At 37.6% G+C, this 21598-nt stretch overlaps 2 protein-coding genes across 2 annotated transcripts; one reads left to right on the top strand and one right to left on the bottom strand.

The window, feature by feature from the left end:
• The first annotated feature begins 920 nt into the window (after window positions 1-920).
• LOC116248130 (uncharacterized) lies at window positions 921-11033 on the top strand. Its single transcript, XM_031620744.2, has 16 exons — window positions 921-1064; window positions 1240-1365; window positions 1493-1552; window positions 1877-1990; window positions 2078-2165; window positions 3935-4080; window positions 4166-4267; window positions 5075-5143; window positions 5216-5315; window positions 6087-6169; window positions 7958-8035; window positions 8124-8222; window positions 8348-8398; window positions 8482-8538; window positions 9404-9445; window positions 10210-11033. The coding sequence occupies exons 1-16, from the start codon at window positions 924-926 to the stop codon at window positions 10279-10281; spliced, it is 1428 nt and encodes a 475-aa protein (XP_031476604.1). The 5' UTR covers window positions 921-923; the 3' UTR covers window positions 10282-11033.
• A 1955-nt stretch (window positions 11034-12988) lies between these two features.
• Window positions 12989-15751, bottom strand: LOC116248131 (uncharacterized). The gene is made up of 3 exons (XM_031620745.2): window positions 15321-15751; window positions 13989-14114; window positions 12989-13518 (listed from the first exon to the last, which is right to left on the bottom strand). Exons 1-3 carry the CDS (start codon window positions 15631-15633, stop codon window positions 13379-13381), a joined length of 579 nt encoding a protein of 192 aa, XP_031476605.1. The 5' UTR covers window positions 15634-15751; the 3' UTR covers window positions 12989-13378.
• Window positions 15752-21598: the final 5847 nt, after the last annotated feature.

Genomic DNA, 21598 nt, shown 5'->3' with positions numbered 1-21598 from the left:
TTTCAAATGCCCAAACTCATTATATATATATATATAAAGTGAAGTAGATTATTTGTTGTGTCATTCCAGTTAAATATGGAACACAAATAATGACAGGTAGCAAGCTGCACAAACCAACTTATTGCCTGAGTTGGGACTTGAGTGGGGTATAATATTCCGTTTAACTTAAGTGTCAGCTTTAACAATTTAAAAAAGAAACAAAATCAAACAGGTGACACGCCTTTTACGTATTCATGGCCCGACGAGCGGCAACAAAATTTGAGTGTTCATAGCTATTTACTTTTAGAGAAATTTCAGTTATACACTTAAAAATATGGGCATTGATAAAAAGCACAGTTTACGTCTTCTTATTGTTAAAAGAACAATTAATTTTTTTTCAAAAAGTCTCACATGTTTATGTTTTGAAACTTTAATTATTAAACAAGCAAATACAACCATTTAACCCTCTTAACATAATCATGAAAAATATGACACCTTTTTAAATACAGTTCGTTTTCCTTGAGAAGGGTTTTTTTACCATGAATAAAAATAACATAATTATTTTAAATAATTAAGAAAACAAGGTTATATGGATACAATTAATCGACATATATATATTATTATATACAGTTAAGAAAACTAATACTTATTAATCAACTTAGAATTTGTCTATATTAAAAGTACTTAATTTTGTTTGTCATGGGAACTTAAGTTAATTTGCTAAATGCCCTACGGGTCGGGTCAATGTGAAACCCTAGGTTCGGTTCCATTTCCTGGGAAAATAACGGTAGTAGCCTTGTGGGTGGTAACCGACCCACCTTGCCACCATGATCCATATGGATCAGAAGACGGTTCGGGTCCATTTGTCTTCCGATCCATGCAAGGCCTGTCCAAATAAAGGGCCTAAGCTTCTGGCAGGGGGCCAAGAGAAAATCAAAGGATTGATGGCGGCAAGACCGTTGGAGGCACTCTCCTCCAGGCTAGCTCTCGGCACTTCTTGGATCCTCAGGAATCCTAATAATTCATCGTCATTACCAAGATTGAGGAGCAACTTCAACTCTCTGGTCATCTGCTGCGCCCAATCGGTACATCAATTTCTCTCTCTTGTTGATGCAAAGGCAGAACCCTATACTTCTCCTGATCGTCTCATTTTCGTCCTAAGATTGGGGGGAAAGTGCTGCTTAGATAAATGTAGATGCCTAAATTACGGGACCTCAGGTTTGGAAATTGTGTTTGGGACTCATGAGTTTCGTTTCGTAGAAACCGGAGAAATTGCTGGTGGTCGTCGGAGGCGGTGCCGCGGGGGTTTTTGGCGCAATTAGGGCTAAGGATGTCGCTCCTCACCTCAGAGTAGTTGTTATCGAGAAAGGAAAGCTTCTGTCGAAGGTTGAGTTAACCTCGTCGCTGATCATTGAATCTTTGTTGAGTGTTGGGATTGAGTATTTTATCGGTATAAAATGTCTTCCCGCTCTTGCAGTACGTCTAATATTTAAACCTTGTTTGTGTTTTCTAGGTAAAGGTATCTGGTGGTGGCCGGTGTAATGTGACAAATGGGCATCACGTCGACGGAAGGGTGAGTGCCTAATTCCTACGTAGTCTATTCGAGATCGAGTGTCAGCACTAAAACTTTTAATTTCAGATATTTTTTGCAGTTTCTCCAAGTGATAGCTCTAAAAAATTAATCGAATTGGCAAGTTTGATGTTTCAAGTCATTTGAGAGCTAAAGTCTGAAAATTGTAATCCAAATAAGGCCTTAGATACTTGTTTGATATGCCTATTTTTGGGTTTTGAGATTTCTTTCTCTTTGGGAGCTTGATTTGTATTTCAAATATCTTTCATCTACCGTCGTGTATTAACTGTATTATAAGAATCCCTTTATAACTGCAAGTAGTTTCAGATTTTGGCAGAACATTATCCTAGGGGCCATAAGGAGTTGAAAGGATCCTTCTTCAAAATGCACGGTCCACTTGATACCATGTCTTGGTTCAACGATCATGGTGTTCAACTCAAGGTTGTTTAAATTTGTTATGAGTTCTACGTCTTTGCCTTTATGCATTTAAATGGTGTTTGTGGCTCTATTGACCATTTATATCTCTAGATAGAAGATGATGGAAGAGTGTTCCCCGTCAGCGATAGTTCCTCTACTATAGTGAACTGTCTTTTGGATCAAGCAAGGAGAAGTGGAGGTATAGATTCTTTTTGTCTATTCAGTACCATTGCAATATCAACATTTTATAGTTTGGATATGCTTAGAATGAAAAGCTACTTGTTTGAAACTTTGGGATTCTTCAGCTACATAAGTTTTAAATGGGTAAACCTGCTCTGGTGTGTCAAAAGCTGCAATACCATCTGCATGTGATGGAACCATATGATGACAAGAAAAAAGAAAAAGACTAATAGCTGAGAACAAATAAATATAGGGATTGTGACGTAATACTGTTTTCCTGATCTGATTAAGCTGGCTGCACAAACTTCTCTTGTACTACAGTATTTTCTTCATGCAAAGTATGGATGCAATTTTTTTTCTTAAAGGTGCACTTGTTAAGTCAGACTGGGGTAGCAAAGTGTTGATAACTGGGTTTGATTTCTGTCCCTTTTCTTTTCTTATGCAGCACAAGTTATAAATATCTGATCTGGTGGCTAGTGTATCACAAGATCACTTACAGTGTTTCCACAGTCACCAGTCACTCTTCTGCCACAAATCTAGCAAAAACGCAAGAGCCTAATTGCCTTTGTTCTGAAAATAGTGACATGATCCGATGCCACATTATAGAAAGGGCTAAGCCAGCCAACAATTTATTTTGCTAAGATTAAAAATATGGCTTTCAAAGAATGATGACCTGAACTTCTGGAATGGCGATAGGTTGGTGTCAATGAACTTCTAACATGATATCCTTTGCTCTTTGGTGGAAAGTTAGATTTAGATGAGCATCAAATCCATGTGTTCTGAGAATGTGCAGTTTAGCATGGTCCTTTTGTAACATCTTTGGGCTATAACTACGGTGCTAAAGCTTCACTCCTGACTAATGCTACCAAATAGTCTGTTGAAAATATGAGAAAGAAGGATTGATTCTCTTGATGGATGGTGGGCTTACTGGATGAAATTGTGATAAACTATGTTTTTGTTTTTTTTTGTTTTTTAGTTTTTGATAATCTCTCCAATGGAGTACTTCTTCATTGAATCCCATTGATGTGGTGCAAATATATATTTGTTAATGAAGAAAATAACAGGCTTCTTTAGTGTATTTGATAATTAAATAATAAGAAGCTTTTTTATTATGTGGCATGTGTGCCCATATTGGGCATCTGCAACAAAAAGTTGAAACATCAAAGCAGGATATACCTTTCCTTCTTTGTTTGCATTGCATCCTTTATGGTTTTGTTGAACTAGTTTCTCTTCAGTCCTCAACCTGGTGGCTATTGATACGTGAAGTTTATTTAGTAAAAGAAACAGAGTGTCCACTTGTGTGAGTCCACTTATCTTTTATCGCTCTTTTGTGGTGGCCTTTCATCTTTTACCTAACATCTGGCTCAGCTCAATTTATGTTGTTGTTTAACAATAGTCCCAAATTAGGATCAGTTTCCCAGTCAGAGCTGATTGTCAGGTCATCTGCTTCTCCTCTTTTGTCCATCCAATGTCTTTGGAATCTTCAACTGTTACATGAGATAACTCAACTGTTGCTGATGGTACTTCTTTTCTGCGTATTACACCCTACATGCAATGAAGTGAAAAAGACCGGCTGTCTGGCAAATTGGTCTGACTACTTTTGCTTTTTGACCGTGGTAATTGCTCCACAATTTGTCTCGAACCTTCTACTTGCATTTTCAATATATAAACCCTTGTTACCATTCTGTCATTCTATGACAAATTTCCGATTGCATCTTCTGCACCTTCTTTCCAGGGAAATATAATGCATAATATTTAGTAATAACAAAAAAATTGTTGTTGGATCAGTTGAATTGCAGACTGGCAAAGTACTGATGCATGCATCTCGCAGTGTCTCTGGGAGATTTGCCCTCTCAATACAGAAAGTCAAGATGGCTACTGTTGAGACAGTTGAATCTGATTACCTGTTGATTGCAACTGGCAGTAGTAGGCAGGTTGGCAAAAGCAATATAATTCTGTAACTTATGCATTGCTGTTATATATTTTAACATCCAGTTTTGTCCTTGGCATTCTTTGCAGGGTTTTGATATTGCTGCTCAGCTTGGCCATTCAATTGTGCAACCAATGCCAAGTCTGTTCACATTCAAGATAGAGGACAAGCATCTGTTAGATTTAGCTGGGGTACTATCTTTTTTATCAATAATAAGAAATGATTTCCTTTTGTAATCCAGAAATGTCAAAATCATGCTTCCTTTCTTGTGTTTTGCAATTTCTCTGTTAGATCTAGTGCTTCATATCTTTTATTTTCTCTTCTTCTTCCCCTTGCTCATCTTTGTTTGGTTTAACCGCTTAAGTAAGGTGGCAAAATGGGAATAAAGAATTAGTATCTGCCCACTCTTAATTCAGCTGCATCTTATACTTTTTTCCCCCTGTTTGATGCATCTAAATTCTTAGATAGCATGATTTCATTCTGGTCATACAAAAAATTAACGTCTCTATCCTTTTGTTTAAGCTCTACTGTTGGAATTCGATGTTATATTTATGTGAACTATTTTCTTGCAACCATCCATTGGACGAATTATCCCTTGTTTTAGCTTATCAAAAAGTAGAGCTTGAGGGAGATAAGGAGATGTCAGGCCTTGAGCCTGTGCCACATGGGTAAAGGTTAGTATGTTGTAGTGAGTTGACCAATGGACCAAGACAAGCATGCCGCTTATGAAATAAAGTAAAAAGGCAAAAAAAAAAAATCGTGTATCAATTTTTTATTTTATACCATGCACCAATGTTCTGTATGTGATACATATGCTTGTTGAAAGATCTTGAATCATGCAGTAGCATGCTCTCTGGTTTTTCAGTAGTCACTTTTTGGTTTGGAACGATTCCCATAGTTTGTCTTTCTCTCCTCATCCCTCTTAAAACCATGAAGTATAGATGTTTGTTGTGGCTGCTGCTTATTCATGATCTTTCTATTATTCTGGTGGTGCTTAGGTAACTTTCCCAAAAGTGAAAGCAACATTGACAATACAAAATGTTCGTAACATTCCTCAATTTGTTCAGGTAAACTTATCTTTTGTCTATCAAATTGGTGTTTGCTAGGCTTTGCTATTCATGACTTTTCTGGTTCCTAAGGTTGGGCCAATGCTAGTAACCCACTGGGGACTTAGTGGACCTGTCATTCTTCGGTTATCAGCTTGGGGGGCACGTGACCTTTTTGGTTCCAACTACAAAGGTATCAGTTGCATTCATATATATGCTCACATCTAGATAATAGTGCTTTTTGTAGATATGTTTAGATTTTCCTGCATCCATGGCAACTGTTTAAAATGATGCATGAGGGTCAAGTATGATTAATATCCTGCTGCATTGCAGCGATACAACTGCAAGTTTTTTTTTGCATTGTGTCAACACTTTTAATTTGTTTGCGGCATTGAGAATGGAATTTCTCTTGTGAAGGTTATAGTCTTTATTTGCTCTGGCCCTTAATATGGCTTCAAGGGTAGTTTGTTCGCAGAAGTTTCATTGCTGTGGATTTAGTTGAAACATAGTTTTTGCTTATTTAGATTTCTGTAGTTTTGATGGAAGAAACTGCTGATCCAATCTGAGAATGGATAGGCCTGCAAATATACAGATTACATCTAATGGTTAGGCTACAGAGTTGGAATAAAGTGATCATAATGTTGTATAAACTAAAAGCAAGTTGGAACTTGGAAGATAAAAACTAAAACAAATATTTTAATCTCGTAGATTCTATTGCAAATGTAGCTTCTCCCTGCATTCAGGTACTAATGTGATGTAACCAGCGTGAAAAGTGGAACGTAAATTTTTTTTATCTTTCCCATTGATAATTCTAAAGTCTCTTAAGGCTTCATTTTGTTATATACCATGTCTATTTTACATTATATCTCAATATTTTTTGTTCCTATTTGCCTGGCAAATCATGAAGTTCCTTTTCCGTAATTCCATTGGCTTCTTTACTGGCTTAATTCTATTCAAAATGCAGGTATCCTTTTGGTGGATTTTGTCCCTGATTGTCATATGGATGATGTGATATCTATTCTAACTAAGCACAAGAGTCAATTTGCAGTTGAGTCCCCTTATTTTTCCTATCATATATGTTTTTAATTTAAATGGGCATGCTAATGATTAGTAAAATTATCTAAATTACCTTTTGTCTCTCTGCAAATCAACTCCAACTATAGGCATTATATGATTGCAGCACATACCCTGGCTTGATTGACATCTATAAGTTGATTTGTTGTTCTCATGATTTTTTCTATATAATATGAAATTTTGAAATGTAGTCTGTACATGTAGATTAGTATTTTCTAGTTTTGATCTCTCTCTCTCTCTCTCTCGCGCGCGCGCTGAAGTGGTGAACAGTCCAGTCTCTGGACGAGCATTCTATTGGTTGATCACCTAGTGGTTCTTTCTAGCGTTTGTTTGGCCCGAGAGCTTCTTGATTCCATGGAGTAACCTTGTTTGGCCTGAGAGCTTCTTGATTCCTTGAAGGACCTTGTTATCTATTCCACATAAAAGATTAAGACTAGGATCATGTGAAATAATATAACTCAAGACCACCCTATTGAATGCGCAATATTCTGAGTAACCACATTGGCTTGCGGATTAGTTCTTTCTCCAGAAAGTTCTCAACTTTTGTCATTGATAAAGTTCAAAATGCCACTACATATTTCTATGGTCTTATTCTAGTCACTGCCTTTACTGGTTAAGCATGTCTTTGGTTTCTTGGTTCAATCATTGTACATAGTATCTTGACAATACTAATATTTCTCTTGAGCATTGCTAGCCTATGAGGAATAAAATTACACAATGAATGGATCACCACTATTTTCTGTTTGAACTTTCCTGCAGCATTACAGTTTACCTGTGAGCATGAAATAAGCTGTTTAAAGGAAAAGGAAACAGCTTACCAAATAACTGTTGAATGCGCAATATTCTGTTTGAACTTTCCTGCAGCATTACAGTTCATGGAGTATTTACCAAATAAGTGGATGTTTTCCTCATGCTAAAAATTTGTTTAAACCTCACACTCTTGTTAACTGTGACTTATTTTTTTTGACAGTTGTACTCTTCGAAATTGATGGTCTAGTTTGTACAAAATACTTTTGCTCTGCAGATGTCGTTTTATGTGCTTTCCATGAGTCCATCTTACCTTAATCTTTGTTGGGATGTGCAGGAGCTTATCATTCTTGTGTTTGAATGACTAATTAATAAGGAGGGAAAGAGAAGGAGAGCTAAGAATTGTGTTTGGGTGCAAAGGAAAGGAAAGGAAAGGGAGGAAAAGGAAACGATTTTTTAATGTAATTCCAATCCCTCCAAAAATGGAGGGATTGGGAGGGAAAGGAATGAACATTCCTCCCCTTTCCTGTCTTCTCCTTTCCCTCCCCATTCCCTTCACTTTCTTTCCTTTCCTTTCCCCTCCATCCATTCCTTTTCCTCTCTTGGCCTCCATCCAAACAGTGTGTTAATCTTTATTGGGATGTGTAGCAGCTTATCATTTATGCCATGATTTCTGAAACATCATTTTCTATAATTTCATTTTCTAATATGTAGAAAACATTCTTGCTCTGCAGACCTCGGTTTTTTATGTCCTTTTCAGAAGTCCACCCTATATTAATCTTTGTACGTGTAGGAGTGTATCACTTATAGCTTGATTTCTAAAACATCAATGACTTCTGAAATATTTGTATCATGATAATACTGTAATGTCATTTTGGTACCTCAAGCTTACCTTATGATCTTGAAATTGTGTGCTTAGCTGATGGTTAAGAAGTGATTTTTTTAGGATAATGTGACATCATACCTTCTATGGAACAAGTTCTACACTGATGTATATATTGGTTTCTTTTTCAGAAACAAAAGGTCCTGAACTCCTGTCCTATGCAGCTGAGTTTGGTGAAAAGATTTTGGAAGTATTTACTTGAACGAGAGGTTAAAACAATAGCTTCTACTTTACCCTATTAAATGCAAAGTTACTAACAATCCATGATTTTGGAGGTTTAAAACTTTTTCTTCACAGGGAGTAAATGAGGATGTCTTATGGGCTTCTGTCTCAAAAACATCATTAAGTTCGATTGCGTTACTAATGAAGCAATGCTCATTTAGTATTGTTGGAAAGGTAAGTGGTTTGACATTTTTCTGGTGTGTCCCATCCCTCCACCTCTCAAGCAGTTTAGATGCAGGCTTTACAGACATATGTTGTTCTTCATGAAAAATCACACTTTTATTCCTTTCTATCTGAAGGGCCAATTCAAAGATGAATTTGTCACTGCTGGTGGAGTCCCATTCACTGAGGTACTGATTTTGAAGATCTTGGGTTTATATCACATTTAACTTTTGAAGGCACAATCTTTTGTTCCATTTGGTCGTTCATGCAGATTACTCTAAGCACAATGGAAAGCCGAAAAGAACCTGGTCTTTTTTTTGCTGGAGAGGTACTTGCTTTGCATTATTTTGTTGTTTTCAGCTGCTTGTATTGAATATTTTGCAATTTTTTGTCAATGTGATGGTGCCACTGAAATGAAGAAACTGCCTCATGTATGTGTCCTAGCCTGAGGACACCTGAAGTATGTTAGGTACTACATAGTTTTCTATGACTGAGTGGAAGCAAAATGAACTGTTTGCATTCAATGCAAGTTAGTTTTAATGGCAGCAGGAGGGGGACTTCATCCTGGAACAGTTTGTAGAGCTTTTTGGTAGACATCTTATTAAGCAGGGGTAATGGATGGTGACCTATCTAAAAATATCAATGCCACTCATGGGAAGGGTAAAGGCCTTGAGCACCAAAACAACTGAAAATAGAAATTTTTTTATGCAATAACCGTGTGAGGCAAAAATATTTAGGGTCCTCAGTGAAACATGATATTCACATTATTTTAGTGGTTTCTTACATTAAATATAATCGGTGTTAACATGTTTTTGTCTAGTGAAACAGTTTGTAGGGTACTATCTAGTTTTCTATGACTGATTGGATGCAAAATGAACTCTTTGCATTCTATGCAAGTTAGTTTTAATGGCAGCAGGAGGGGGACTTCATCCTGAAACAGTTCGTCGAGCTCTTTGGTAGACATCTTATTAGGTAGGGGGTGGAGATCTATCTAAAAATTGCAATACCACTCATGGGAAGAGCGAAAGCCTTGAGCACCAAAACACCTGAAAATAGAATTCTTTTTGTCCACTAACTGCGTGAATAAAAAACAGTTTGAGTACCCAGTGAGACACGGTATTCATTGTATTAGTGATTGTTTATGTCAACTGTAATAGGTGTTACACGGTTTTGACTGGTGAAACGGTTTGCAGGTTTTAAATGTTGATGGAGTCACTGGTGGTTTCAATTTTCAGGTAATGTTGGTTGAGCATTATATGAGGACGTCAGAAGCTATTCTTTTTACTATATAAAGCTGAAGATATGCATATATTTCTGTTGTAAACTAATTCTTGAAAACTATGGAACTAAAAATTTACAGTAGGATTCTTAGCTTTTGGTGAAATAACAAAATTATGCTAAAGTTTCAAAAGAAGTTTCTCACTGGCTATTTATTTGTAACTTCTTTACTAATTCAAGCGGGTAATTGAAAACTGTAACGTGTGTATGTCTTTTGTCCGTTAAGCCTTTTTGGGTAATTTTCTGTGCGAAGCTGTATTGAGCAACCTTTCTTTTAGCGTCTTTGTAGCAGATGCTTACTTGCTTAGTTTGAAGAAAAGAGTTTCTATATGGACTTAAATATTTGATTATTCAGGGGTTCATGTCATTGTCAAGTTTGCTAGGGTGACTTCGAGGATAACTAGAGTGCCTCAGAATTGCAAGTTAGATTTTTGCTTGCGTTACCCCCTTTAACAGGCATAAGGTAAATACTGTGGGGCGAGCCTACACTCCTAGTCTAAGTTCTTGATCCGGCTATGTTCCTTGTCCTCATTGACAAAGGAGAAAAGGTGATTGATGCTCGTCCATCCTATGGAAGGGAAACGTTTCACCTCTGGCACATCTTAACTATATTCTAGGATCTTTTCTGATCAGAAAAATGCATTCCTTATAGAGCCAAATTCTTCTCTTGATTAAGCTTTTGTGACACTGTCTCTGTTGCCTGTCCATGTTTTTTTTGCAGAATGCATGGTCTGGGGCATACATAGCTGGGACGAGAATTGGTGAAGTGGCCTTAGGTGTTGCGTGTGACTAAGTCCCTTGATTATATCGCAGAGTGTTGCTCATGGTTATTGGAAGAGTCAATGGCTGCGCTTCTGGGTGCATGTAACAGAACATTCGATATTGCTGTGATCACTACAAATACAGAGGTTTTAAGAGTTGAGAATTTGAATATAAGCAGAAGATGTACATACTGCAAACGTTGCAGCTCAAGTACTGGGATCCAAGGCGCCTAAGTTGAACCATGTCTTGCTGCAAGTGCTAGGGTGGATGAGCTTGATTTTCCTAAATCCATCCTCATGTGGCCTAACATCAAGGGGAGATTCTATCGTCCAGCTCCGATTTGGATTCATAATCAGTTTTATCTCTTTTCCAAGGTTGATGATTAGCAAAGCATTTTGTGGTCCAGCATTTTGTTGATACTATGAGATACACCTGAGAAAAGGACACATGATTAAGATAGATGAATCTGAAGAATTGGCTTAACCAGTCATAGGTGGGGAGGTCATTTACAGGCTTTGTGAGCTTAGCTGATTCTTCAGAAAGTGAAAATCCTTTTTAGCCCTGTTTGAGCCTCACGGTAAAAGGATGTTAAGGGAATATTTCCAATGAGTAGCTGAAGGAACTGGCTGCGTATCGGCCTACGCATCGTGCCTCCTTGGAAGATTTCAGTCTATTGTAAAACTGAATTGATCAATATCGGACAGGATGAAAAAAAATTTGTTCCTGTGAACTGAGCCGATGAAGTATCGGTGTTCAATATGAGATGAAAACCGGGTGGTGGCACTGGTTGGTGGCTTCTTTTTTTTTTTTTTGCTTCAGCTTTTATCTCAAGCACAGTGACTTGAGAATGGACAAGGAATCTCTATTCTATGTCCGTCGTCGTTCCAAGCATTAAGCCCTTTTTGGACTTGCAGACCCAAGAATTCTATTGTATGCCTCGCCTTCTTTTTGGTGATCGGTCTAACAATCAAAGGTGTTTGCTTCTCTCTAATCTTCGAAGAAATTTTTCTTTATAATGTCTTGTCAACGGTTTTGTATTTTTTAAGGCTTTTGAATAACGTGTTGGGAAAAGGTTATTTGTTAGGGCATTAAATAGATGCTGTGTCAGTCTTTGATGCAATGCATAAGCCATAAGGTGGTTGGAGCATTCCATCGTTTTAGGTGGAATGACTTAACGTACAAGTCGCCCTCTCGTGACAGCCTCTCGCTGCAATGATGCAGAATTTACCATGTTGTCCAGTTTATTACAGCATGTAATGACAATCCTTTCTAATATGTAATATTTCAAAGCCACTATATATTTTTGAAAAAATATAAAAAAGATCAAAAATTAAGAACTAAAAACATGTTTAAAACAATATTACAGAGCATCAGCCCAAAATCAATTTGCTACCGGCCCCGCCAGATTCAGGCCGAGTTTGACAACCTTGCCGGCCGTGGCCGACCTCTTTCAGAACATTAGTGTCAAAAATTTTTCTTACAAATTTTTGTTCATGGCTTAAACTGTGAAAATCGAGCTCATGGATCTACAGTGCGTGCCTAACAAATTTTTCAGTTAATCTTTTGTTCCAAATGCTGGAACGTAGACGAAGAATTTAGTTAGTTGCTGCCGGTTGAAGAACTGGACAACACAGGGAACCCCTTCAGAAAAATGATTGATCTTCCTACCTGCATTGTGTGATTCTACAACTATGAGTGCCTTTGAATTAGTAGAAGAAAAACATCAAAGGGCAAAAAAAACAAGGAAAAAAGGACAGCCATTATAGACCCAAGTCGGTCCGGCGTAGTTGGGTAGCATATTTTCATAGGCCCTAAAGGTGCACTAACCACAGGTCTTACACCGGAGCCAGCACACCAAGTCTCAGTGCATGAATGTGAGTTCTTCATGCAACGATAATTAGTTCCAAAGGGAAATCACTAACCACAGGTCTTACACCGAAACCAGCACACCAAGTCCCAGTGCATGAATGTGAGTTCCTCATGTAAGGATAAGTAATTTCAAAGGGAGTAGCTGGTTGGACGGGTGGACCAATGAAAATCTGATCATCAATTTGATTTCAACAAGTACTAGATAGATGCACGAACGATAGATGCATGATTATCTGGTTAACAAGTATCTTAATCCCCAAAAAAACCTGAAGGTCAGGGAAAAAGAGACAGAGATCAGATCTGACCTTTATCAAAGTATCTCACAAGGAGGACAAGTGGAAAACAAAATGATAAATGACATTGTATGGATTCAGCAACAAAAGCTTCATATGCCTAACTCTAATCACACAACAAAATTGAGCAACTCACGCTGGACGCATTTATTAAACCAAATGTTTTCAAGCCAATAGTTGAGCTTAAAATCAAACTGATTCTGTGTAGGTTTGGTAATATTGAACTCCCATTAAGTTCGTTACGAGCACATTATACAATATATATCACACCATTGCCAAATAAGATGCCTTGGGTGAAACGGCCATTTTTTGGGTTTTCCAGTAAAAGTAACTACTTTGAAAACTCATTCTGTTCTTTCCTACACAAGGCCCATAATCAGCTAGGCTGGAGCTTACCCAAGCCAGCTTTGTCAAGCTCAAGCCTAGTTTGAGCTGAGCTCGAGCTCAAGACAGGTGAACCATGACTTAAGCCAAGCTCCAGCCCCGCAACTCAGTTCTAGCTAGGCTCAGATACAGCTTTACCTCATGTAGCAGTCGGTTTAAGAGCTTCAAGTTGAAGTTGAAGGTGGAGAGCTCTACAGACAAACAAGACCTTGGGGCGCTGCTCAAGCCACAACATGACAGAGTTACAGGGGCGAGAAGACCACAGGGTTACAAGGGGAAGGTCTAAGAGGACACCACAAGATGTCTACAGCACGACAATTTCTAGATATACTACTCTGCACCACTCTAAGCAGTAAATACATCCCTTTTCAAAGGGTGAGCCTTCTCTCCATATCAGAAGGGAGGCATTGGAAGAAAATTATACAAATGAAAAAAAAAAAAATCATGTATCTCTGCTGATCAATCGTCTGGATTCCACATCGCTTGGCTCAATTTCCCCATAGAACATCCTGATGAGTGATGACCCACAACTCATGCTGCAGAAGAACGCCTGCCTCAGGAGAAATCACACAATGCAAAACATCATCTGATTCTTTTATAAGCTGCTGCCAAGACCATGTCTTCCTCTCTCAAGCGCTTCACATTTCCAGCAACAGCACAACCAAGTGAGCGGCCAGTCGAACTTGGGAACGTTGTCAGGCCAACCCTTGGATTAGTTAATTCTGATACAGACAGGAGAAAAACCAGGTGAATATTGGTATATTATTTTTCAGTTTTCGCAAATGTAAAGCATATAGATGGATTCTACATGCCCAAAAAATGAAAGAATAACAAAAGGTCGTGACTTTCAATGTGTAAATGGAACGTTGTTTAAGATTAATGGTCTTGGATTTTAAGCTTATAGATACAGATTTACATATCATGATGCGTGCTTCTTTCTTGTATTCATGTAGCGCAAGACCATCCATGCTAGACCAGCACACTGGACCATCATTTTAGATGGCAGAATGTAGAGACAGGGGCTTGAACATGTTTGAGCATTTCCTCTCCTACTGATTAATATAAGCTTGAGACCTGATTGCTGAGGTCAATCTAGCTTGGCCTGAATAATAGGCTATCAATTACTTGGCTAAGGGTGCAGCTTTTCCTCACATGTGAGGTGATGCTTCATACAAGGAAGGCAACAGCTCACCTGGGTCACGATCTTTCGTCCTTCTTTTCTTGAGCAGGTCAACATTTGCCAGATCTTCAAACCATGTCTTCCTCTTGGCTGGTGGATCAATCTCCTTTGATTCGCATTGGACGAAAGTACTTCGTTCTAAAGATGCAGAAGTCTACTGATTAATATAACAAAGGACAATGAAATAATAATAGATTGCAAACATATATTTAAGAAGCTGGATGTTCCTAGGAAAGCCGTCCGTTTAATGTTGAACAAACTGATGGTATGAAATTATATAAAGATATGCAAAATGTCCACGTTTCAAGTGTACCATTCAGGATACTTCAGTTATTTGATACTTATTTTAGCTTTTCAATCTCTTCAGAATTAAGAGCTCTTAGGTACTCTCTATCTTATTGTGATTGAACTTGATCTTCTTTCTTTTTTCGAAGCTTATCTTTTACCCAGCAATAACTATGGTGCCAACATAATTGCCGATCAGTAGACGCATACTTCAACTAGAGAAATATTTGTACAAATATTATTGGGCATCCTTCTCCAAAGAAAAAAAAAAAATAGAACACAAAAGCTGGGAATGGTACAATGTACACCAATAATTATGTCTTCCCTGCAGACCTATTCCCGTCGTGTCCCCTCTCATTAGAACAGCACATATGTCCAATGAAGTTTTGACATCAAGGGGAAATGAATCATTCACTTTTTGAATCTCAAACATTGTAGCACTCGAACTTATGAAAATGTCACTTGTTGAAAAAAAAAGAAAACTACGCCTTTAACCATTTTTTATTTAAACAGCGGATGATCCGCTAGATATATTCTATTTTAGTCGCTACAGTTTTGAAGGTTCTGCTCCTTAACGAAGGTTTCTGATGCATGTCATGATTGAATGATAGCACATAAACATTCACAAGATCACTGAGAAGAGGTGGGGTGCACAAAACTTCTTCTTCTTCTTTTTTTTTCGCTTAGACCAGGACGTTTTCAACTTTTATTTGTCCAGTGAATAATAATGTATAAGGGATGAACTCCAGGAACCAAATAGATTTTCAACTCAAATTCCCAGAGTATATCATGAAAGTGAAACTATAATAGAATCCAACTTCACAATATATGCAATTATCTTATTTTGGCATTTAACTTCCAAGGATTTTAGCATAGAAACAACAACTTTTCATACCACAGAGACATGAACACAAACAAACATGAAGCAACTACCTCAATAGCAATGGGCTTTCTAAGATTGTACAAACAAGGGAAAGAAAAAATCAAAGAAAAAGAAACCCAATTCTACTGCAACTCTGTTGTACTGAAATCTAGAGAGACAGAGAGAGTGTGTAATACCATCAAAAGGTGGTGCCTCTTTAGAGGGTTTGCCTTCGACAACGAGGGGATCGTGGGTTTCCTTGCCAGTGGGGAAACCTCTGGCAGAGAAGAAGGAGAGGAGAGAGGTCCAGGTGAGGGAGGAGATGAAGTCTGTCCCCCTGCTGACGTAGTAGCCGTTGAACCTAACGCTGGAAGGGTCGAGGCCAAAGCAGCGAGCGATAGTGCCCACGTCCAGCCTGCTCCCCTCCAACGCCACGAACCTGAGCACAGAAGGCTTGCTGGAGGAAGGGCAGTGGAGGTTGACGACGGTCCCTCCGCCCTTTTCGCTCATCCTACAGAGAGAGGACGCGACACAGAGGCGGAGACGCAGAGCACACCATTCTATTCTAGAAACAGAAAACGGAGGGGGAGACCGGAGAGAAGGGGGTCGCGTCTGGAAGGCTCTGGCGGTGCTAGGCGTGGGGCTTAAAACTTGGTGCTCTGCCAGTTGTGAGCAGAAGACGGGCCAGACAGTAGCTTGGGTCCACAATGGAATCGAACGCCAGAGCGCCCCGCTAGTTCGAATCTGAGGCCTTGTTTAGATACACTTTTTTGAAACTATGGATTTTGTTCACTTCTTCACTTTTGGAAATAAGTTTCTAAAAACTTCTTTCAATTTCATATTTCCAATGCTTCAAACAGCCCCTTGAAGGATTTTGAAGACCTGGTTTTAGTGTTTGGGTAATATAACTAAATCAAGTTTTCTAAACCAAAAACATGGTTTTTGTTTGGATGACCAAAAATTGGTTTTAGAGGTTCCTTTAAAACCAACTTTTCAGCTCAATGGTAGTTGAATCCTGCATTCAATAACCATGTACATTGTAATCAGATAAATTATATGTGAAACAAGGAAAGAGAAGAGAACTTTCCCTGAGGCACACAGAACTATCATTTCAGTCAACAATTTCAAGTAAATAGGAAGGATAGTTAACCATATCATAGCCCAAAATGTCCTTTTTACCAAACTAAACCCAGTTTCATGTGGAGCCAAACACGCCCACAGGAGTGTCGCATATGCACCAAACACGGCCTAAATCTGATCCGGACAAGAAGGCTTGTATTATGTAATTGAGGCTCTCATGCTCTTTCGTCCGGGTCATGTTGAGATCTTAGGAACACAGTACACTCGTTAATTATAGTGTCACATATCTATCATTTATAATTTAGATAAAACTAAAGTGTTGCATATCCACCAATTTCAGTCCAACAAATTAATAGTGCCTAGAGTAATTAGACTGACGACAAGACATTCACTGACCCACCAATATTATATTGTACCTCTCGAAGAATATTCTAACAGATGGCATGGAAATTCCTCAAGTGTGATTCAACTTTACCTTCGAACTAGAGTAAACGTGATAGTTTCACCAGGGACTTTTATCACCAACTTATTTGGAAGTGATGTTTGTTTCATAGAGTGACAAGGAAGTTTAAAACTTTCCTTTCACTTCAACGTTGCCTCTGCTAGAAACAAGAAAGTCTTAACCAAGAGAAAATAGTAATGTAGAGTATACATTTTACGTTCATGTTGTATACTTGTACATTCCTGGAATATGTGAAAATACTTTTATAATTTGAACCGTGACTGGCCATACAAGAGGCATAGCACCGCGGGCGGCATAATGAGAGGGTGTTTTATTAGTTTGGTTATCATGAGATCCACCAGTGGCGGAGCCATAAAACTTTGGCAAAGGGCACCGGCCGATCTTTCGCCTAGCAAAATGAGTGACTGAAGGGCACTGACTGACGCCTTATGCAGGCACCACATGCGGTTGAAACCTAGCTGAACCTCGGCCCAGCTTAATCACAATGCAAGATTTTAGGAGCTGTCATGGGCAGTAAGCCCATGCCAATCACACAGTAGCTCTGCTACTGAACTCCACACTCTTGTGCCTCATACATTGGATCACATCGCCCACTTCATGCAGTGATAGAGCCTTGAACTGTGAGGGGAGGGCGGTTGGCTCTAGTTTTATCTGCAGCACTAATTTAATGACTTTCAGGGGCACCAATATATATATAATACATACCAAATGGATAAAGGTACTAATACAGTATTAATAAAGAAAATAAGGAAATTTTATGGAGCTGACCAATTCCAATCTACCTCCACGAGATAATTTTCCAGGATCAAGAATGTCCAGGATATTCTAGCCAACCATACGCTTGACTGCTTCATAGACTTGCTTTTCATAAAGACTAGCTAGGGAGAAAAAGAACAACATGAGCTCTCCTACTCAAGTATATCATGCTAGTTTTGTTCATGGCCGCTAGATCTTTCAGCCCTATTTCTCTTTCCTTGGTCTCATGGCTAAGAGGTCTCCATTTCTTCATGTGAAGCTTGCACAATTCATCTTTATCATCCCACATAAAACTAGTCATATCGGGTGAGCAGGGGGCTAATTCAACTGTTCGAGTGAAAGCCGAAGCTTTCCTCCTTCCCCCCAGCCCCCAACACAGATAGTTGACACCATATGAATTGAAAATGAAAAATCATAGAAAATTAGTTATAGTCTTTAAGGTCTAGGTAATGACAATAGAACAGATATTTATGATGACATTGCCCAAATGTTGAAACTTGGTACAAGATGGATTTAATAAGGCAGATACATTTTACACCTTCGGATACATAAGTGGTTTGAGAATTACTTGCAATGCTCATTTAGGGATTGTTTGGCACTGAGAACATGTGAGTGTTTCATGAATCTACTTCAAAATTGAAGTATATTCAGAGGACACTTGATTAGTGTTTCATAAATCTGTCAATATTTTAAGGTAGATTCATAAAACACTTACACCTTGTACCTAAAGCAAAACTACTCCTTAGTATCTTTCAACCTAAAGTAGTTCAAGGAGAGATCCTCGACCTTGGAACCCAAACTACTTTCGAAAACTATATCTACTAAAATCAACGTAGAATACGGTGACGAATGCATATTAGGTTAATTTTCATGGCTATCTTCAGATCTCAATCTTGCAACGTCATCTTCAATCTAGAGATGACCTCTCCCTTGGCCTTGATGATAATATCATCAATAAATAATAGAACTGAGAATATAACTTATTTCCCAATAACCCTAAGAATGTGTATGATTCAGTTTAGCATTTTAGTAGTAATTGAGTGAGTGCATATTCACCAACATCAATAAAAGAAGAGGCAAAAGCAGGTTCCTTATCTTAATCCACAATTTATATAATGCTAAGGAAGTGGTGCAAATGTAAATCAAGACTGTCTTTTCCCAATCTTGATGAAAACCAACGGTCTCAACAAATCTCCAATATTAAGTTTTTCAACATCCTATTATGATTTCTCATGCGAAGGGTGTGGTGAAAATGAATACCAACGATAATAAAATTCATGTATCATTCCCTACTACATGCGTACAATTAGTTAATCTTGGATTATTGAAGTTCTACTATGGATCCCGTGAGATATTCTACCCTCCAATCCAAAATGACATGTGAAGCATCATTTCTCTCTCTCTCTCTCTCTCTCTATATATATATATATATATATATATATATATATATATATATATAAAGAGAGAGAGAGAGAGAGAGAGAGAAAGAGAGTATAATTATTTAGAATCATCATGCCATCTAACCAAACAGTCTATAGAAGCAAATGGATGATTGAAAAAAGTGATGCCTTTTTTTTTTTTTCTCTTTGTTCACACTTTTTTTTGCTTATTTTTTAACCGTTAGTCATGTTGGATCGAATGGCCTGATTGGTTTGGAATGCCGTGACATTTAACGTTGGATTCTCCAGCAAGTATATATAAAGCTAAAAGGCAATTTAAAAGCAGCGAACGGGAAAAAAAGACCAGAATTTAAAGAAGATATTCCAAATTTTCAACTTTGCAGTCTGTTAGGTGGATACATAGGTAAGTTGAATAATCTTGCTTAAAACAAAAAAAAAAAAATCATAAATTTCAATGTGGACCATTTGTCTGAATCCAACATCTTGTACCTCACCGATAAGAAGCATAACCTACTAGAAATATTCTAAAGAAATTATATATGTTGACCATACTAGGGGTGGAGGTAGGTCGGCAATTAGAGCTTTTTTTTATTAAAAAAAAAAAACTTATTTTTATATCAACACATTAGCGCAATTTTTCAATGAATGCCCTTAAAAATTTAAAATTTATTACGAGAGCCGAAAATTTCTAGCTCTGCCCCTAGACCGAACCTAAAACCAATTGATTAGCACATACACATTTGGATTGAGATTCAGAGTTTACATATAAATGTCCTGCCAAACTGGATCAATGTCTTTAGGGCCTCTACTTGTGCAGCTTGATCCAAGAGAAACGCGTTGAATATAAGAGGCTGTTTGATTCTTAGGGACAAAATGTCGCATCCCTGGGATGCAATTTCCTGCCTTGCTCTGTCGACCGCCGTTCCGCCAATTACGCGATGAACTTATGCATTTCTAATGTCTTGCTTGTGGAAACTAATGTCATGTGTTTGCATGACCTCAGGCATTGGACGTGTTATGCGCATCAAACAACCACTAGAAGGCAAGGAAGTTGTAAATCAAATGGACTAGGAGTCTAAGATATGTTGTAAAGATCCTGCCAACCAATCGGCAGTTAATCCAAAATTGGACTAAAAAAAGAAATGGCGAGGAAGATGAACCTTAGACATTGATCAGCTTTAGATTTTTTTTTAAAAAAAAAAGAAAAAGAAAAAAAACTACTTATTATGTGCTCAAACCCTTTGTTGAATTGTTTTTCTTCCTTTTTTTCTTCAAATCATTTTCTATTTCCCTTAAACTTTAAACTCCTAGCTTGGTAGATAGCAAACTCCAGTTATATAAAAAAAAAATTGTTTGTTTTCTTGTTGACATTTATATACAAGTGCTTTTTAAAATTATATAATTAATATCTTGGCCAAAATTTTCTGGCTCCGCCCTATGTCAACTAACTTCCTCAACACCGCAGAATATCGTGTCAACTAAAGCTAGGGTTGTCAATGGATAAATATTTCCTCATAGCCCTTTTGATAGGCACGATATTTTCCTTAGCCAGAATTTTTCTTGCCCATCAAACTTGGGATGAAAAAAGTGAACGTTGGGTGTTGGTTTTAGAAAGTTTTTCTGGAAATTTCTTTCCATCTCAAGGGGTGAAAAAAAAAATTCCAGGATAAAAAAAGTTACCATTGAATTCTCAAGCAATGCTTGATGCAACTATTTTGTTTTTTCTTCTTATCAAACCGAGAAATTTATTTCTTGGAAGATAAACCCATGTACAACAAATACAAAGAGGTTTCAGAAATATGGATTTTGTTTTTATTTCTTCAATTTCCAAAATAAGTTTATGGAAACTTCTTTTCAACTCCATATTTCCAATGCATCAAACGGCCCCTTTAAGAAAGAGAGATGAGATTTCTCACACTTGAAACATAGAAGAGACGTCATCTCGGGGCACAGAAAACAAGTCTGGCACACTTTGAAGAAATGAAAAAAGATGGGTTTCGGCTCTCTTAGTGGGTGGTAAAGTGAAATGCCCTTTAATTTAACTTCTTACTGTAAATATATGTATCAGGGACCTAAACGATAAGTTGTGTCGGCGTATTATTAAATCATAAAATAAGTCGAGCCAGATGAAATTTCATTCAAACTTGGGCATGTTTTGGTTATAGGCTGAAAGCCAAGGTGTCTTTACTAAAATCTTCCATAAGAAAAAAATTATTATGTCAATATAAGCCGCGTAAGAAGATTTTAGAACACCAATAAAAGATCGTTCTTATCGTGTTGACTCTGTTGATAACAAGATAAAGACAACATTTTCTTAAGAAAATAAGTCTAAGCATTACGTCAACACGAAAATAACATGATAGAATCAGTTGGGTTATAAAATTGGATTTTAGATTTGGATTTGGAAATATGTCGATTCAAAATTTGGATTTGGATTCAAATATAACATAAAAAGCAGTTGGATTATAAAATCGGATTTTAGATTTAAATCTGATATAAGTTTTCTTTGTTCATGTTCGAATTTGAATATGTTGGAAAAAGCGTCCCATTATTTTTTTCATTTAAATTGGCCAGTAATTTGATTGGATTTCCCTTGCCACTTGGAACTGATTGATGGAAATTGGATTCGGGCCCACTGTCATATGACCCGCCTAATACAAAAATGCTTGTGTTTGGTTCCAGGTTAAATATCACCCTCGAATGTGTTTCTGAGTTATCAGAAGCTCCCTCGAAGAATAAAAAGAAGATAGTATCCTCACATATATTTGGCAATCTC

This window comes from Nymphaea colorata, chromosome 2 (assembly GCF_008831285.2).
Source record: "Nymphaea colorata isolate Beijing-Zhang1983 chromosome 2, ASM883128v2, whole genome shotgun sequence".
NCBI classification, from domain to species: Eukaryota; Viridiplantae; Streptophyta; class Magnoliopsida; order Nymphaeales; family Nymphaeaceae; genus Nymphaea; species Nymphaea colorata.
This window is presented reverse-complemented; position numbering and strand designations above follow the sequence as displayed.